The sequence below is a fragment of the Acanthochromis polyacanthus genome, chromosome 11 (genome assembly GCF_021347895.1).
Source record: "Acanthochromis polyacanthus isolate Apoly-LR-REF ecotype Palm Island chromosome 11, KAUST_Apoly_ChrSc, whole genome shotgun sequence".
Taxonomy (NCBI): Eukaryota; Metazoa; Chordata; class Actinopteri; family Pomacentridae; genus Acanthochromis; species Acanthochromis polyacanthus.
In genome coordinates, this window is record NC_067123.1 from 30,625,212 (window position 1) to 30,645,407 (window position 20,196).

At 41.2% G+C, this 20,196-nt stretch overlaps 2 protein-coding genes across 2 annotated transcripts in view; one reads left to right on the forward strand and one right to left on the reverse strand.

Moving 5' to 3' along the window:
- Window positions 1–1,439: 1,439 nt before the first annotated feature.
- On the reverse strand, window positions 1,440–7,717 carry LOC127536170 (putative nuclease HARBI1). The gene is made up of 3 exons (XM_051955822.1): window positions 3,677–7,717; window positions 2,544–2,697; window positions 1,440–1,613 (listed from the first exon to the last, which is right to left on the reverse strand). The coding sequence occupies exon 1, from the start codon at window positions 6,851–6,853 to the stop codon at window positions 5,789–5,791; it is 1,065 nt and encodes a 354-aa protein (XP_051811782.1). The 5' UTR covers window positions 6,854–7,717; the 3' UTR covers window positions 1,440–1,613; window positions 2,544–2,697; window positions 3,677–5,788.
- Window positions 7,718–7,872: 155 nt separating this feature from the next.
- fadd (Fas (tnfrsf6)-associated via death domain) overlaps window positions 7,873–20,196 on the forward strand; it is a 40,253-nt gene continuing 27,929 nt past the window's right edge. The window contains exon 1 of the mRNA XM_051955823.1: window positions 7,873–8,290. Coding sequence (XP_051811783.1) covers window positions 7,993–8,290 — 298 coding nt within the window. The 5' untranslated portion in view covers window positions 7,873–7,992. The remainder of the gene's footprint in view (window positions 8,291–20,196) is intronic.

Consider the following 20,196-nt stretch of genomic DNA (forward strand, 5'->3'; position numbering starts at 1 on the left):
AATGCCGAGGTCTGACCTGTTTGAACAATGTTTTTATATTTCATCTTAAGCTGCTGCCCCGTGCGCTTCTCCCCCGCGAGATTTCACCTAAATGAAATAACTTACAAGGCTACCATTCAGACAGTTTTTCCCTGTAATATTATTACGATTACAAAGGACTACATTTAAACTTACGCATTGATCCGGGCAGCAGTGTTCTCCACGCCGTCTCCCTCTCTTTTGCAGCTGCAGTGGTGTTGCAGTTCTTTCTAAAAACGTGTTCAAACTCGCCATATGAGCGCGTTAAAAACTTCCAGTTCAAAAACGCAGCCTTTCGCTTCCCCGTTTCCATGGTGACTCGGTGAATCGGGGTTCCATTGATGCTGTCTTTTCAGAGTTGCGGTGACTCCGGGTCAAATTACTCCTTTAAGCTTCAGTCAATTCCAGCCGTTTTCAGTACAAAAAATCACTAATATTCTATTTTTAAATAAAAAAATTACGAAAAATACGGGGAATATTGGACGGGCATCGCAAGGTGCATTTCCTTGAAAATGACCGATTCGGGGATTTTATACCGACTTCAGGACATGTTTTGGACAAAATAGTTTACTGGCTTGTGTCATCTGGATGTAAAAGGTTGGATTATGGCCGTTTTTTGTGGATTCTTTTTTTTTGGTGTGTAATAATGAACCCGGAAATGTGAGTCGCGCTGTGTGCGTTGAAGCCGTGTATAGAGAACGGATGGATGAATATTCGTTTTTGTCGGACAAATGTGTTTTTCTCACCCGCTGTAGTAATCGCATCTGAAAGGGGTTTATACCGGTGGATTCATGAGAATCTAAGCTTTCCATCGGCGCATAGTGTTTGTATAATCGTGTTTGCAGCCGTCGGACATTCTTGAAATTCCTATGCAAATTAGTAGGTGTACCGCCGGCGGTACACTGAAGCTTAAGGGGTTAATTAAACCAACTCAAACCAGCCGTTGTGAAACCAAAAACTCAGAGTTTTCTATCTCAGAGTAGATCAACTCAGAGTTGCGGAAGAAACTCAGAGTTTCTTGAACCTGCTTCGAGAAACAGGCCCCACATCCGAAGAGCAAACTGTAAGCAAGCCAAGTCAGCCCAAGAAAATGAAGGTTTGTATCAAATCCATTATCTCTATTGCAATACTGCAAGTATGATGACCAAATATGTTAAAGATGTGACATACTAACTCATTGCAAGCCAATACAGTTTTGACAACATGACTTACTCTGTGAACTAAAAAAAGATATGTTTCTCCATCTGAGTGAATGAAACAGCCAAAATTCAAAATTAATCAGACAAGATCACAGTGATGCAATGACCACATTTCTTTTACATGTACTTGATTGTAGTGCACCACCACAGCAAAATAAAACTCTCCACAACATCAGAAGTATGTTTATTTTTTATTTACAAATGTCAGAAACAATGTGAATTTAGATCATTTCCATTTATTGATCACTTGTAACTTACATTTTAGTGCCATTACAATGTTCAGAAGAACCGCTGCCAGATACCAGTGATGGTGCTGCATCCAAGGTTTGGGTTCTGTGCTCTTCAAGTGGCCCAAAACAACCCAAAAGGGCTCCATACCTCCTGCCTGTTGCATGCCTGCTATGCAAGGAGAACAGATATATCAACATCTGGCACAACAGAAAGAGGGTTAAGGAAAAACTCTCTCAGTGTCTAACATTTACAGCAGGTAAACAGGGGTGGACAGTTGCCTTGTGAGATCTTTATGTGACCTTTTGTTATGTCAAGCAATATGCCTGATAAAAATATCAGCTATATCCCCTATTTATGACAATTTCTTTTTTTTTTTAATCTTATGAATTAGCCATTTGTCTTTCTGAATACTTTACTATATACTCGGGTAAATACTAAAGTATTGAGAAAGACAAATGACTAAGTACTAATATTTACTAATAGTATTTACCTGAGTATAAACACTTTTTGTCACTGGCATTTCTTGCTGTTAAAAGAAAAAAATTGATGAACTGGAAAGTAAGAAAGCCAGGTTGCTTTTGTCTAGATTCATGGCTTAATGATTTTGCTGATCTGGTAATGATGGAGCAAGCAGCTGTCCCCCTGCAGGAGTCCTGCAGGGATGGGAAACTTGGAAATTTGTGGTCATATGTTCAGGAATATATTAAAGAAAGACATTAGAATTAGCATCTCTTACCTTCTTGCTTTGTTTTTAATTTCTTTTTTAAAAAATCTTTTTTCTCCTATTTACATAGATAAAAGAAAGAAATTATGATTTAATGCACACTATCTCATGAATGTGTGCTTTGACAGCTAATTTACTGCTCCCTGACATCTTTGTTGTTTTATCTTTGTCATTTTTTGTTGTACGTAGTATTTGTACTGATCTGTTTGTGTATTTTTGTTTCAACCCCCTTTTTTTCCCCTTTTTTTGTTGTTTTTGCTGTTGCTTGGCTGATTTATTTGTGTGAATTAATTTAAATTTTTTTCTTGTCATTTGTGTATGTGTGTTGTGTTGTTTTATTTAAAAATGTAAATAAAAATATATATATTTACCTGAGTATAAACTTTGTTTACCACAGCAGATCAACTCCTTCGTGCAGCTGAGGGGAAGAAGGATGAACACCTGTTGCTTCAAATCCGTGGAAGAGATCTTGTTGTGTCAGAGGCCATGTATCACCACAGTTGCTTTGCAAATTACACAAGATACCTGAGAGGAACAAAGAGAGAGGTTTCTGAAGAGGCAAATCCGTATCAGGCAGGCTACAGACACTTCTGTCGGACAGTGGTGGAAGAGCGCCTACTGGCAAACCGTGAAATGTTGAGGCTTTCATGGCTAAATGACCTCTTTAAGAAAATTGTTAGAGATAAGGAAGGACTGGACATTTCGACTTACAAAGCATTTAGCTTAAAATCAAGGCTTCGTAAGTCCCATCCATGTCTTAAATTCCTTAAAGCAGCCAGAAATGATTTTGTCTATGTTAGAGGACCTAACTGCTGAAGAGGTCATCCAGGATGAACCAGCACAGCCTTCATCAGACAGCAGTGACTCAGAGGAGGATGGCATGGAACCCAATCATTTAGGCCATCAACACAAGAATGACCCTGCAAGCATAGGTTGGTTTGACATTTCTTAAATCTATATTGTCACGGATGCACAACAACTGAAGCTCTAACAAAACTACAAACTTCATCTCAAAAAAATATAAATTAATTAAATATGTATCAATAGCAAAGCTGATCAGATCGGGAAATCTAACGTGTTGGACATCTAATTACTGTCACTTGTTATCTTAAACATCTGCAGCTGTTGTTCCTGGTGGATCTTGACATGCTACCTGCAGCAACGTTACTTTTCATTAAACATAAGCTTCGTTTGCACCCATTGCATAAACTTTTCATATTAAAAAATATTACATGATAATCGAGTAATTAATATTATATGACCTTTTTCTCGTTTAAACGTGTTGGACATCTAGTTACTGCCGCTTGTTATCTTAAACAACTGCAGCTGTTGTTCCTCGTGACTGGTGACATGCTACCTGCAGCGACGTTACGTTTCATTAAACATTAACATTAATTTCGGCATTACAATGTGCCGTCAATATGCTTTGTTTGCACCCATTGCATCAATTTCTCATAATAATCAAGTTTTCACATGACAATCGAGTAATAATATAATATCTTACCTTTCCTTCGTTTGCTGTCATCCCGTCTTAACCAGTCTCCACAAGATGTTGGCTGTGTCCGAAATCGCATACTAACGTACTACTCATACTAAATGTGACGTCAAAATAAGTACGTAGTGCGTTCACATTGGATAGTATGAAAAGATTGAGTACGCGAGAAATACCCGGATGTATACTATTTCCGGAAAATTTTTAAGTATGCGCTGCGACCACACTAGTCATACTCAACCGCCCCATAATGCTTTGCGAGCTACCCAGGTACTCTTGACCGAAATGGAAGCCTCTGCGGGATCTCTGGCCGGACCGGGGCGATATAAATGTAAGTGTGTTTTTATTTTATTTTATGTGGTTAGTAGTCATCCTAATCACCCCACAGATTTGAGAAATAGGCGTTTTCTGACCAACGTTTTAAATTTGTCAGACGCCGCACAACATGCTACTGAATGCTAGCAGCTAGTTGCAGCAGCTCGCTTTGCATACAGAACAAGTAGCAGCTACCTCCAGTAGCCTGCAGCTACAATTGAAACGATTCGCATAATCTGGCTAATAACTGCATGAGGAATGCCGGCTTGAAATTGCCACATTAATTATGCGACTGTTTGCTCGTCCTGATCTCACGAAGTTCCCTCAACTGTTGTCCTCGTAAAAGCTGTTTATATTATGGTCAGTCGCCGAGCATATTTCCCGGACAGGATCTGCAAAGAACTCTTAAATATTATTATGTGGGTGGCTTTACAACTCGAGCGGACTGTTATGATGACCAAATAGAAGCAATTTCTTATACCACCTAACAATGCAGCTAATGCTTATAATGTTGGACACGACTGTTATTTTTCTCAGGGACAGATGAGGACACAGATCGCCTCATTAAGTGGCGCGCTAAAAATGAGGAGATGTTTACAGGGCGTCGTAACGCAGCGCGAAAAGGTTTCGAGTAAGTACTAAACTCGTGTCATACATTGTGTGCATGTGTTTTTTTCCCACTCTGTTGTAAAATAATTCACAGATCATTGAGATCAGGCTTTTGGACAGAGTAAGGTCACAATCTTCTCTTCAGAGATAGTTGACTGTAAAGTCATTAATAAATGCAAAGAATTTATTGTAAAAAAATCTGTTTTCCTATTTCAATCCTGTCATGTGTAGAATGTTCATCAAGGACCACAATCTTGAGGGAAAGGTGGAAGCAGGGTGGGTAAAAAAAAAAAGGGAAAATTTAAAACAAAAATACAAGGTTAGTTAAAAACACTTGGCCATAGTCATTCAGTTATCCACAGTATATCCTCTGTGATCATTAACAAATAACCTCTGTGCTGTGTGGTAGGAACTGAAGGCACCGAGGACAGGGGTCAGCACAGAAGGAGGAGAGACAACTGCTGCCTCGTGGAAATGGTATCAGGCCATGGATGAGGTGATGGGGCAAAGGCCCAGCATAGCCCCACCAGTCCTCATCACCTCAGCCATGGCAGAACCTGTGGCAGCAGCTGTCTCTCCTCTGGAAGGCGACAGAAGGCAGAGACGGAGAGAGGCTGACATGTGGGAGTTTTTGAGGGACATGGAGGAGAGAGAGGAGGAAAGAGAAAGGAGAGGAGAGGAGAGAGAGGAGGAACGAGAAAGGAGAGCAGAGGAGAGGGAGGAGGAACGAGAGAGGAGAGCAGAGCAGAGAGAGAACAGAAGACGAGCAGACGAGAGAGAAGAGAGAAGAGAAAGAGAGAGGGAGTGGAGAGAATGGATGGAGAGTCGGGCCAGGGAGGAGAGGAGAGAGAGAGAGGCGAGAGAGACGGAAAGCAGAGCAAGGGAGGAACGTTTGTTGGGGATTTTACAATCGTTTTTAAAGAAATAATGTGTTGTTCATTTATAGTTCATTTTTGTAGTTCATGTTCTTTTGGTTCTGTTTATTAAAAAAAATGTTTGTCAAATCTTCTGTTTGGTTCATTTTTTTAATATTATATACAGCATTTCAATGTAGGTAAAGTTTCCAATTATGAGTTTACAGTTATGATTACACATGAGCAAAAAAATGTAGAAATAAGCAAACTATTTACAAAGAATGTGAGAAATTTAAAATGTGAGAAAACTATTTACATGTGTTGAACAGAGTTGCGTTTAAATATATTAACAATAATCATCTTCTTGCAGTTCATGGGGGGGGTGTTCTGGGGCAGACACTGCAGCGGCAAGACGGTTTCTGAGACCATCACCAGACTGCTGGACTGGCACAGGAACCTCAAAGTCCACTCCATCATCATTATCTTCCTCCACAACCTCTGGCTCTAAAATGTCTCCATTTCTGATGCAGAGGTTGTGGAGGAAAATGCAGGCAACGATGACCTCTGGCACGAAGTCCACCTTCACCTCCAGGGCCTTCAGAAAAATGGGTCGCCACCTGGTCTTCAGGACACCAAAAGCCCTCTCCACCACACATCTGGCCCTGGACAGCCTGGCATTAAACCTGCCCTCCACAGCATTCCGGACAGACTCACGGAATGGTGTGAGCAGCTCTATTGGCTGAGCCAGGCATGGGTACCCACCGTCACCAATAAGATGCCAGCCTGGGGGTGGGTACAGCTGGTGAAGATAAAAGGGGCTGCTTCTCAGGACCCGGGCATCATGGACACTGCCAGGAAAGCCCACAACAATGTCCAAAAAGCTGCCTTTGTGGTCACAAATGGCCTGGAACTGAACAGAGTGGAAGAGTTTCCGATTAAAGTAATCGCCAGGAAACCTTCCAGGTGGCACAATGCGGACGTGGCACCCATCAATACTTCCTGCCACCCTCCTGAATGCTGGGGAACCTGCCAGCTGGGCAAAGCCAGCCCCAATTTCTTCCAGCTCATCATTGTTGGGGAAGCACACGGCCCGACGAAAAATTCCCTGGATGGCCTTGCTGGTCTTGTGGACCATGTCGTGGCATGTGCTCCGGGGAAAGCCAAAGGCCTCTGACACAACGCGGTAGGATGTAGCGCTCGCCAACCAATAGACAAAAACAAGAACTTCGAGCGCCCTCCCCCATCCATGGTCAGTGTTACCCAGAATTTTTATCAGGTTGTCCAGGGTTGGTCTGGATAACCTAAAGTCCTTCCTGAGGTCACCTCCCTCAAAGTAAAGAGACAGCAGGGGAACATGGGGGTTTACTCTGCTGTATGGACCTCTCACACCAACCTGTAATATAGAAAACATGCCATCAAAAATGAGTTGTTTTTAATTATTTATTAAACTATTGGTATTTGTGTGTTTTTTAAAACAATTTATTGGTATTTGTGTATGTTTTTAACTACTTGTTTTGAATGATAATATTTAAAGTATTTATTACAACTATATGAAATTATTCTTAAATTATTAAACTTTGGTATAAAAATTAAAAAGTGGTTATGTGGCATAGCTATGGCATCATAGAAAATATGAATTGTGAATGAGAAAACTTAACAAAAATGGACTTATAGGGAAACCAAACAGTAAGTACAAATTAATCAAACGCCGGAGGTGACGGATGGCTTGTCTTCTGTGTCTGCTGGCAGTCAACATTTTTTTGTTATGGAAATTATTTTGTTGAAACTAATATTATCAACCGTAAAAATCGACCTGAAGCCGGCATTCAGGTAAGTGTCAAGCCGAGATATTAGCCTGCTATACTTCCGGTTTTTGTCGTCGGAGGTTTGAAATGCATTATGGGAAACTTAGTAGTATACTACAGTGTGAACGGTCGGCATTCTAATCATACTTATAGTACGTAGTATGCAGTATATGCTCATTGAGAATGTAGTATGTAGTACGTTAGTATGCGATTTCGGACACAGCCGTTGTGTTATGGCTTTCCCAGAAGTACGAGGAATCTGATTGGCCAACTGAAGTCCACGAAGTAGTAACAAGAGCTCTCTTTGGTTTGTGGTTGCTGGAGTTAACAGGATATCCATTAGCTCATGTGACGAATATATCAACGTTATTTATGAAAATGTGCAACTTTTGAGGTTGGAAACATTAACTTATATGTTATATGATAATTTATCTACACAATACAAAAAAATCTGAAAATTACCGGCAGGGGATCAATTGTTTTGTAAACGAAAGCAGATAGACGTACTCGGCCCATCGCCTATATGAGCCAGAGCTTTTTGGAGCCAGCCCCTGGCGGACGGTGTGATATTGCAAGTTTTTGACACTTCCGGGTAGGCTTCATTTTTGGAGCCAGACGCTACGTCCATCTTTATACAGTTTATGACCTAAATCAGTGAGGACGTGTGCGGGGCCGAGGAGGAAGTGAAATTGAAAGTGAACTGTTTCCTGGTTCAGACAGACTGATCGGAGGGTCTGTGGTCGACATGAGCTCTCGCCAGTTTAACGCTGTCCTGCTGGACATTTCCAACCGGCTGTCAGCTGATCAGCTGGTCAGCCTGAAGTTCTTGGTGCGGGATGTCGGTAAACGGGAGCTGGAAAAGATCACCAGCGGACTGCAGCTGTTTCAGATTCTCATGGAGAGAGGCGAATTGTCCGCTGAGAACACGGAGTATCTGTCCAAGCTGCTCGCTGATATCCAGAGACTTGATCTCGCTGACAAACTCAAGTGCTTCGACAGTCAGTCTGGATCCGCCAGCAGCGAGCCAGAGCCGGCGGAGAGAGGTACGGTAGGACCAAGACAGTAGGGCGGCTCAGGGACACTGGCTTCACTGAGAGTATGAAAGCAAACGTTTAACGTCGTAGATTGTTTGCTTTAAAATGGAGAAAAAGCTGAAATCAACATATCCAACAGACCTCCGGTGTTCAAGATTAACTGGTGATATTCAGTGAGCGAGGCAGCTGTTACAACGGCAATACATGGCATAGGTGACTGTACCGATGCCTATTCAAAACACACAGACGTCAGTAGAATGTTCCGAAATGTTCTTGTCAGCTTCTACATTGTCGTTATTGCTCTGTTTGGACTCACGGCTGTTCAGCAAAATACCAGTAATATACTCGGTTTAATGAGGACTTTCACCTAACTGAGTGGAAATATCGCTTCGCTGCGGTAGAGTAGGGTTGTCACCTTTCAGAAACGAAAATAAAGGACGCCCACCACGTCTCCTCGGGGCCACAGTTCAGTAAAATTTAACAGACATTCACAGATTTAGACTTCCGGCATCAATAACTCATTAGACATACATTGTTAAAACATAAACAATGCCTCTTTCCCATCGTTGTAAGGCTGACAATGTGCTACAAGCCCAGTTTTATCAAAAGTAGCTGTCTTTCAAGCTGCAGGAATAACAGTGGTGTCAACTGGAGCCAGTTGAAGGCTGCAGTGATTCTGGTGACAGTAATGTATCAGAGTGAGGTTATTGAATATCTGTGTCTCTCTTCGCTGTTGCAGCAGTTTTGCAATTTGCAGACCGTACCTGTTCCCTCCATAGACACCAACGTTATTTCTGCAACTTGAAAGACAGCTACTTTTGATAAAACTGGGCTTGTAGCACGTCATCTGCCTTACAACGATGGAAAAGAGGCATCATTTATGTTTTGACAACCTATAGCTATCTAATGAGTTACTGATGCTGGAAGTTTGAATCTGTGAATATCTTTCCAACTTTACCAAACGAGGGGCCACAACCACCCAAGGAGTGGTATATTTAATTTTGAAAAAACATTTAGTCATACTTAAAGCTTGAAGTGCTTTATTAACACAACACTAAGAGTTTTGTATTGTTTTATGATCACTGGTTCTGTCTAAAAAGATGTGGCATCATTTTAAACAGTGAAACCATACTAATAAAATGAAATGGCCAACCAGTGTGCAATACTGAATTCTGCAAAAACATAAACAACTGAATGCAGAATACTGTACAAAGAAATTCTCTACAGATATTACTCCCATCTAAATCATATCTTAATATATAAGTTAATGTATTAACTTATTTATGTGTGTATGCATGCATTTACTGACTTATTTATTTAGTACTGTTAACATAGAGTTCTGAGTGAGTTTTTCTTTAGATAGGCAAAGACCATTTATTGATCACATATAGGCTATTAAATAAATGATATTTTAAAAAAAATAAACAGCATTTAAAATACTATTAAACAACTTAGGCATTTATTGAGTCCCTAAAATACTGTAGAGTCTATGGCCACATTAGTCTGACTATAATCATCCTCTGGTAAATTCACAACCATGTACTGATGTCCCTTACCAAAGGGACTTCAGGAGATGGTTAAATGATGATAAACTTTGACCTGCTGGTTGGGTTCTCTCTGTTCTCATGTTTCTTGTTGGTCTCCTGATGCTGTCTTACTTCAGCTAGTCTATGAGCAACAGAAAACAGTTTGCCTTGTACCTATTGCCAAGGGTTCCAGTCTTCCAGTCTGTGCTTTTAAAAATGTTTTTGCTTCTTTGGATGTGGTGGAGTTTTGGGTGTAGACATTTTTTAACACGCGGGAGCAGCAGCGTCTGTAACCAGGAAACCCGTGACAGAACCGGCAAACAGAGAAGTGGATCCGCTGGACCTCGCATTGGGTCCTCGCTACTAGGGATGGGCATTCGATAAAATTGTCTTAATCGATCGTCGGGAGAATTAACGATCGGTTTTCGATTAGTTGTATTTATTACACGTCTGAACAAGACCGAGTGGCGAAACAGAGCGAGAGAGCTTATAGCTGCCCAACAATGAATAAAGCTTATTAACAAAGCTTGATAATAATAATACAAAACAGTAACTCACACATAACTTCAGCACCAGTCTACTGATTTTTGTTGAGAAAGATTAGCATGTTAACATCAGAATCAGAGAATTTATTGTCATTGCACACTTTAGTATACAACGAAATTACATTTGAGCTGCCCTGCCAATGGCAGCTCCGGCTGCTGCGCTGTAAGCGCGCCACCTGTATTTAGGAAATGAGAAAAAAACATGCTCTGGGGTCAGACGTGACCGCAGCCTGGTGACCGTCAGTCCAGCTGCTGAAAACACCCGCTCTGAGGGGAGCGACGTTGCCGTAATGCACAGGTACCTCCGTGCTAATTTAGCAAGCCTGGGGAACCTTGTTTCGTTCACTTTTCACCAGTCTGTAGGGGTGCAATCCAGGGGTGGGGAAGGCTCTCTCAGAAAGTTCTTAAGTTCTGCGTCAATGCCAGACTTGTATGGAGTGGAATAGTGCTCCCCAAGGAGTTGTGCCATAGCGGAGACCTGGGACTTTGAGTCCGCAACTCCAGAGTTTGCGCTCCCCTCGTCCGCGTCTGCTCGTTGTGCATCGCAGTTCCTCCGTGTCCATGCTATCACCGAGCTAATGCTAGGTTGAGAGCAGGATGAACTGCCACCTAACAGGCTTGGAAGCACGGTGTTCAAGTGGTACATCATTTGAGTCATGGACGACTTGTACCTATACACAGTTTCGCAGTGCCGGCAGTTAACTAAGTCATTATTTAAGTCAAAATGTTCCCACACCACACTTCGCCGTGACCGCTTCATGATTAGCCTACTTCTCATAGAAAACATGGAAAGTTTAACTCACTGGAAATTGCTTGTGCCGTCTTTTTTCAAATAGCCTAGTGCCCCCATGTGGTAAATTTTTTAATTGCGGCCACGCAGCCAAGTTCATTGCATTCCTCAAGATTCACGCTATGCAACAGAACTTGTGTTTGATTATCGATAAGAAATGAACGTCATCAACAAAATTCTTAATGATCAATTAATCAATCATCGAATAATTATGCCCATCCCTACTCACTACACAGGTCTAAGGAAGATGAAACTGGCTGCCCTTAATATTTCCTGTGTTTTATTTTGTTTATTATGCAGTTTTGATGCGTGTGTGACAGATGTGTATGGGATATTTCTGAAAATACGGAACAATTTGCATCCCGTATTGAATCAACATGGCACGCTACAATGAATTGTCAAATAAAGGACGATTCCATATTTTAAGGGACAGGTGGCAACCCGACGGTAGAGTGTGACGATCTACAGCAGATTATCTTATGACAGTGTGTGGCTTCAGTCCGACGGTCAGACAGAAACAGCAAGAGAAATGCTACTACCGTTTTCAAACTGCGGTCACGCCAGCTGCACTTTAAAATAGAGTGCGCGTTTACAACGTTTCATACGGTAAAGCGAGGAAGCCGTTTCGTGGGGCATTCAGGCACGTCTTAAACTATCCATCCATCCTCTATACACCGCTTTATCCTCACTAGGGTCGCGGGTGTGCTGGAGCCTATCCCAGCTGACTTGGGCGAAGGCAGGGGACACCCTGGACAGGTCGCCAGTCTGTCGCAGGGCTACATATACAGACAAACAATCACACTCACATTCACACCTATGGGCAATTTAGAGTAATCAATTGACCTCAGCATGTTTTTGGACTGTGGGAGGAAGCCGGAGTGCCCGGAGAAAACCCATGCATGCACAGGGAGAACATGCAAACTCCATGCAGAAACATCCCAGGCCCACCCCGGGATTTGAACCGGGGATCTTCTTGCTGCAAGGCGAAAGTGCTAAACACTATTTCACTGTGCAGCCCCGTCTTAAACTAATACAATTAATAATTAAAAAGTCTAAAACAAAATATTTTCTGCTAACTACCAGATTGTTATTCTACACGTCCTCAACTACCTCTGGTGTCATTTTCAACTTGTTTCACTGTAACATTTTGGATTAATCTGTCACTGAAGTTACAGACCGCATGCAGTATAAAACTTGCTTTCATGGGCAAATTAAAATGTTAATTAAAAATCAAAAACATTTTTGTTTTCTGTGACTTCCACCAGATTCTTGTTCTACATGTCCTCAACAACGTCTGTGGTAAATTTCAACTCATTTCACAGTATCATTTTATAGTAATCGGTGCATGAAGTTATCCAAAGTATACAGTATAAGACCTGCTTTCATGGGCAAATTAAAATATTAATTAAAAATCAAAAACATTTTTGTTTTCTGTGACTTCCACCAGATTCTTGTTCTACATGTCCTCAACAACGTCTGTGGTAAATTTCAACTCATTTCACAGTATCATTTTATAGTAATCGGTGCTTGAAATTATCCAAAGTATACAGTATAAGACCTGCTTTCATGGCCAAATTAAAATATTAATTAAAAATCAAAAACATTTTTTCTGTAACTTCCACCCGATTGTTGTTCAACATGTCCTCAACTACCCCTGTGATAGTTTTCAGCTCATTTCACTGTACAGTGAAATGAGCTGAAAACTATCACAGGGGTAGTTACTCTAAAATGCTACATAGCATTTTAGAGTAATCTGCTTGAATTTACCCACAGTATACAATACAATACCTGCTTTCATAGGCAAATTAAAATATGAATTGAATAACATAAACAAATTGTTTTCTGTAACTTCCACCAGATTGTTGTTCTACATGTCCCCAACTACCTCTGTGGTGATTTTCAACTTGTTTCACTGTAGGGTCATTCTGTGTGGTTTCACCAGATGGTGGTTGCCGCACCATCTTCAAATTAATCCTAAATTTGCATGCCATTAGATAGTCACAAAAGTACTTTCTATGCAAAATTGTAGGCCTGTGGCTCAAATAGTTTAAGTTGTGGGGGTCTGAAATTTTCAGAATCTGGGCTATAAAAAGCCTCGCCAGCGTTTTTTTGCATCTTTAAGTGGTTATTTCTCAGCCTCTAGACATACCAGAGAGCTGTAAGTTGGTAAACAAGGCCTCTGCATGTAGCTAGTGCCCCACAAACATCCCCAGGTGTTTCCCTACACTCTGCAGGCCGTGGGGGCTTGCTAAATATGCTAATAAATTAAGAGACACCTACTCATGAGTGGAGTTTGGGACCTTAAAAGTACAAGAAATACTGCACAGAAGTGTTCTAACACCCCTGGGTTCCATTCTACACAAACTTGTGCGATAACTTAGCAAACTGGAGCTTTCTAGGTACCTCAGTTTGGAAAATATGAGCTCCCAAAGTTGGACGAGATTTTAAATTGGCTATTTTGGTGGCAAAAATCTCAGTGTGGGACAGGTACCAGAGACCCCAAGTTTTTCTGCAAGACAGTTCCATCTGTCGTCTATCACTGTACAAAAAGCAGCAAGGTTATGTTTGTAGTTACTGAGATATTCTTACTCAAAATGGCATGGGTATTGGGTAATGTCAAAATCGTTTTTTCCATTTCAGTGTTAGAAGTTGAGATACATGTATTAATGACCACTCCAGTGATAGTTTCAGGCATTTGTTTTACTAAATTTATTATTCTTTTTTCAGCAACTAACTGGTGGAGGTGACTATATGTACTTTCAAGGAAATATTCCAGTTTAGTAATAATTGTATGTATAAAATTAGTTGTATAGCCTGTGCTTTTCTCTTTTCAGTTCAGAAAATAACTTTTCTCTGAACAGTTCAGTTCAGAGTTCAGTTCCATGCAGATCTGGGTTGCCCAATTTCTGCCTTACATGTAATTAACAAACATTGTGGCGTTGGTGTGAAGTAGTCTGTAGTTTTGACAACTTGATAACAAGTTATTCCTTAGTAGCTGCAATGGCCAGTCTACCCTCGTGTTCGCTTGGAATTAGGCTAGGCATAGACAGTGATTGTCATAAAACTCTGTACTGTCGTAACACAGGAATTACTCTTGTGCATCAGCTACCATCAGATGAAAAAGAGCTGTTGTGCTACAGGACAAAAGTGGAAAGTTTTCCCAGCTCTGAAACAATATGTTTCCATCACAAGCAGGTGTATATAACCAGATTTGAGGCACAGCAGAAAACTTCTTGTGGTCCTTGGCAGAGACACAAGACGCCAATCAAGAATGGCCTCAAAACCATCACCCTTAAAGTTTGAGAAGCTGGCTCAGTTGCAGGACTGAGTCTTATTCCTGGCACCAAACTGTGTCCTAATTGTTATATGGAGTGTCAAGGTCAGTCCAGAACATACCAGGTCCTCTGAAGGTTCCAGGTTAGGTTGCAGTGAAAGAGGAAACACAAGTACAGAGGAAAGTGAGGCTAATGAGGATGTAGATGCTCCAGAGTCCTCTCTTGGAACCTTGGAACACAGTTTCAGTGTTGTTGGGTGCAGTCCTGTCAAATTTGGCAAGTTAAATAAAGGGCAAAGAGTAGCATACGGAAAGCGCAAGTTAGAGCAGGTACATCAGTCACTACAAGAGACCATGACATGTGCAGTGGGAGCACCTGTTGCTACTCTCAGTGTAACACCACCAAAACAGAAAGAGTGCACTAAATGTAAGGACTTGGATGACTTGGTCAATGACCTAAAAGCAAAATGTGCAGTTGCCACAAAGTCAGAAAAGGTGCAAATTTTGACACTGGCTCCCAGAAGATGGTCAGCTACCAAAACAGCTTCTGAGTTTGGTGTTACTGAATACCTGGTGAAAAAGGCTAACTTCGGCAAACTGATGGCATACTTGCCTAGCCAACACCAATAAAAGGCAGAACCTTTTCTGATGATGTTATAGAGGAGGTGAAACAATTCTATCTGGATGAACACATCAGCAGGATGTGTCCAGGTGCCAAGGACTATGTATCTGTCAAGATTGATGGTCAAAGGGTGCACAAGCAGAAACGACTCCTGCTTGGCAATTTGAGAGAATTATGCGAGGCATTCAAAGAGAAGCATGAGGGACACAAAATTGGATTCTCCAAGTTTTGTGAATTACGCCCAGCATGGTGTGTGACTGTTACATCCAGTGGCTCACACAATGTTTGTGTCTGCACTATCCATCAGAATGTGAAGTTGATGATTGCTGCCGTACACGTGGAACAAAAATTTGATTACAAACAGCTGGTGTCCAAGTTGGTATGCAACATAGACTCCAAGGACTGCATGTTGCATCAGTGTGATGAATGCCCTGGGAAGGATGTTTTACAACAATTTCTGGAGGAGCAAACGGCTGATTATGATCCAGATGCTGAGATTTCTTTCAAACAGTGGGTCCACACAGATCGCACTGCTTTTGTCACACATCAGATGGCTATGGATGACTTCATCAGTCAGCTTGTGGATAAAGTTGATGCATTCACAAGGCATTCATACATTGCCAAGCACCAAGCGGCTGCACTGCGTGCCCGTAAACAGGGACTCACACCAAGAATAGTTATCGTCATATTAGATTTTGCTGAAAACTATTTATTTATTTTACAAGATTCAGCTCAGGGGTTCTATTGGGACATCTGGCAAGCTACACTACACCCATTCACAGTATACTTTATCCCTCCAGGTGAGAACACAGTGAAACACCTGAGCATCTGTGTGATCAGTGATTGTATGAAACATGAGACGGCAACAGTGTGGGCATTTCAGAGCCCTGTCCTTGAGCATCTGAAGGACATTTGTCCAACAGTTACCAAGATTCACTACTGGAGTGATGGTGCGGCTTCCCAATACAAAAACAAGAGCAACTTTGCCAACCTGAGGCACCATAAGGAGGACTTTAACTTGGATGCTGAGTGGCATTTCTTTGCCACCTCACATGGGAAGAGCAGCTGTGATGGAATAGGGTACACTGTGAAACCATGCATGGCAATTTCCTGCGGATCCACGGATTTCCGCTGATTTAATTTCAAATTTGAACATATCTGTGAATCGTCTAAATCCGTTGAGAATAGTTGTGAAGTATGCAAAAATATGCGCGATTCATCTGCCGTCTGGCCGCGGAGTGATGTGTCCTCTAATCAGACACTGGGACTGCTGCGGGGTTACTGGACTGACAGCCTGTGCTTTGGGAGGGGGAGAAGCTCTCACAGCAGCACCTGCTGCTTGTTGAGGACAGTAACTGCAGAATGATCCGAGTTTTCCTGTTAGAGTCTCCAAAACGGCAGAAAAAGTCGCTAGATTTGTGGCTAGTTGCTTTTGACAAAAAAAAGTCGCTAGGACGCTTTGGAAAGTCGCTAGATTTAGCGAGAAAGTCGCTAAGTTGGCAACACTGGCGCCGCGCTCCACATCAGCTCGTGCTTCTAGTGTGTGTGTGTGTGTGTGTGGTGAATACGCAAACTGATGACGTCAGGCCAGGCGTCACATAAAAACTCACAACTCCATTTATATTGGTTATAGTTTTCTCATTTTATGCGGAAATCATGAAATCAAGCGGGACCCGCAAATTTCTCTTTTTTTTTTCGTGGAAATGTGAAATTCTTGCGGGAATTATGCGCTGTTTTGCGGGGATTATGTGGCCTTTTGGGAAATAATTGACCCCCGCATAATCAGCGGCATTTTGGTGATTAATGCGGGAATTCATGCAATCGCATAATCGCGTTTTTCTGGAGGGTCTAAGAAACATTGAAAGAGAAGGAAATGGCTGCAAGAAAAGCCCACCAGCAGGAGTTGAAAAGGAAGGCTGTCCAGAGACTTACACAGCTTGCTGCAAAGAGAAGAAAATTGGCAAAATAGGAGTGTTGCAGTGAACTGACTTGTATATAGTGTACATAGTAGTATAGAACTCTTATAGATTTGTGAAATATTTTGAACTGAAGATAGTGAGAAAAGATTGAAGAACATGTAAGTTAACTTTTCATTAAATTTGCTGACTTAAACAAGTCTAGTATTATTATGTTTTTGATCATTTTTATCAGTCTAAATGACTTCTATTTCACTATAAATCTCTCAGCTTCAGCGCCCCCCCCCCCCATCATTTTCAGCTGAAATCAGAATTTCCTGTTGCCATGCATGTGAAACGCCTTTCAGTCCGAGCAAGTTTGCAGCGACCAGTGGATGAGCAGATACTGACACCTTACCAGCTATACACATGGGCCACAGAAACCATCACACACATCAAGTTCTTCTATGTTTCAAATTAAGAAGTAGCAGTTGCTAAGACCAAGCTACAGGAATGCTTCGAAGTGGCAAAGACCATTGCTGGTACAAGAGACGACCACTCACTCATTCCTCTGTCTACAACAGATATCAAAGTGTGCAGGGTGTCTAATGATGCCTCCTATTTCATTAATAGCACTGCTGTACATGCACCAGAAATTGATGTACAACCAAGAAAGTACATCAGCTGTGTATATGATGGCTACTGGTGGCTGGGAGTTGCAATACAAAGATCAGACCAGTTTGAGGATGTGGAGGTCAAGTTCATGCACCCCCATGGACCTGCAGCATCCTTCAAATGGCCTCAAGAAGATGACATTTGCTGGGTTCCATTGTGCCATGTTCTTGGTATTATACCCAGACCTCACACAACCAGAAGAGCAAGACAATACAAGCTTGACTCAAAAGCAAGAAAAGAAGTTGAAAAGTCCTTTCAGAGCTTCTTATCTAACAGACTAACATAACTTAGGTATAGCTAAGTTATAACCTAGCTATACCTAAGTTATAACTTAGCTATACCTAAGTTATAACTTAGCTATACCTAAGTTATACCATTACATTTTTTGAAGGTAGTCACCTTTAACAACTAACATTTCAAAAAGAACAAAACATACATAATACTACCATTGAAATGACTACTAATACTTGTATCCCAATTTAAAGTACTGAAAAGCAAAAAACGATTTTGACATTAACCATGTCATTTTGAGTAAGAATATCTCAGTTACTACAAATATAACCTTGCTGCTTTTTTGTACAGTGATAGACGACAGAACTGTCTTGTAGAAAAATATGGGGTCTCTGGTACCTGTCCCACACTGAGATTTTTGCTCCCCAAATTACCAATTTAAAATCTCGTCCAATTTTGGGAGCTCATATTTTCCAAACTGAGGTACCTACAAAGCTCCAGTTTGCTAAGTTATCACACAAGTTTGTGTAGAATGGAACCCAGGGGTGTTAGAACACTTCTGTGCAGTATTTCTAGTACTTTTAAGGTCCCAAACTCCACTCGTGAGTAGGTGTCTCTTAATTTATTAGCATATTTAGCAAGCCCCCACGGCCTGCAGAGTGTAGGGAAACACCTGGGGATGTTTGTGGGGCACTAGCTACATGCAGAGGCCTTGTTTACCAACTTACAGCTCTCTGGTATGTCTAGAGGCTGAGAAATAACCACTTAAAGATGCAAAAAATGCTGGCGAGGCTTTTTATAGCCCAAATTCTGAAAATTTCAGACCCCCACAACTCAGAAACTGTTTGAGCTACAGGACTACAATTTTGCATAGGAAGTACTTTTGTGACTATCTAATAGCATGCAAATTTAGGACTAATTTGAAGCTGGTGCAGCAACACCCCCAAGGAATATCTGATCATTTCACCTGGAATGACCCTGTAGCATTTTGGAGTAATTTGTGCATGAATTTGTCTAACCAGTATAAAACATGATTTGATGGGCAAATTAAATTATCAATTTAATATAAGACGTATGTTGGAACTGACTGATATGTTGTTTGCTATTTTTTTTAGAGAATTTATTGAACTTTTTTTTTTGTTACCAATTTTTATTGAAGTTTTAGGAATAGAAAAGACATAGTACAAGCACAAAATAAGAACAATCCCCCCCCCCCCCCTCCCCCCAGCGGCATTTCATAACTTATTCTGGCCTATTTATATCAGAGACAGATTGAACAAAAGAGTGCAAATGACATAAAATAACAATGTATAATATGGAAGAAATGCAAGAAGACAGATAATATTAAGGTGAGAGAAACCAGGATAATTATACAAAAATAAATAAGGTTCTGGATGCCTGGGTCTGTGACTAAAAGTCTGTACAAAGGTGTCTTACTTTGTCAATGAAGGACGTCCAAACATAGATAGTGGATTGTTTGGCGTTATGCATTCTTGCCACTGATAGTTCTAAATGTAATATATCCAATAAAGATCTCAACCATTGACTAGTGGATAAAGAGTGGGGAGGTTGCCAACGAAGCGCCAACATTTTTTTTGCGGCGGTCAGGCAGACAAATAGTTGTAGCTTTTGAGAAGAGGAGAGAGTTAGAGAGGAGGTATCATTCAAAAGTAGCAACTTTGAGTTGTATGGTATCCTTAAATTAAACAAATCAGATAAGGTTGCACAAATCATCCTCCAGAAATATACAACTCCCTGACATTCCCAATACATATGCATAAAAGAACCTGTCTCGCCAGAAGGGCAGAGTTCACACTTAGGAGAGGGCGCTACTTTCATCAAATAAAGTTTCCTAGGAGTCAGATATAGCCGGTGTAAAAATTTAAAATGTATTAATTTGTGGTTAGGATTTTTGGAGGTGAGATCCAAATTACTCCAGACTGTGGCCCAACAGATGTCATCCTCAGGGGAGCCAAGATCCTTCCTCCAAGCTTCCTGAACTGACAGAAGTTCGCTCCTGTTGTTTAAAAGAACATATAACTTCGACACTAAGCCCCTAGTACATCCTTTAGTGTCCAGCAGCGAGTGAAGGGAGTGGATTTTTAGGGCTACTCCCCATGGGACACCATATGTACACATTGCTAATCTGAGTCGGAGGTAGAAGAAGAATGAGCTTCTGGCAATATTATGCTCTGAGACCAAGTCATCAAATGCCCTCATTCCCAAATTGTTCCAAATGTCAGAAATGGTATGAATGCCTTTTGTTGACCATTGTGGAAACTGAAAAGGAGCTCCACCAGTAATAAGATTGTAATTATTAAATATGGGGCTATTCTTGTGCCATTTCAGTGATGTCT

What these genes read in the sequence shown, in the direction of transcription:
- LOC127536170 (XM_051955822.1), bottom strand. Translation starts at nt 6,853, where the DNA reads ATGTTTTCTATATTACAGGTTGGTGTGAGAGGTCCATACAGCAGAGTA.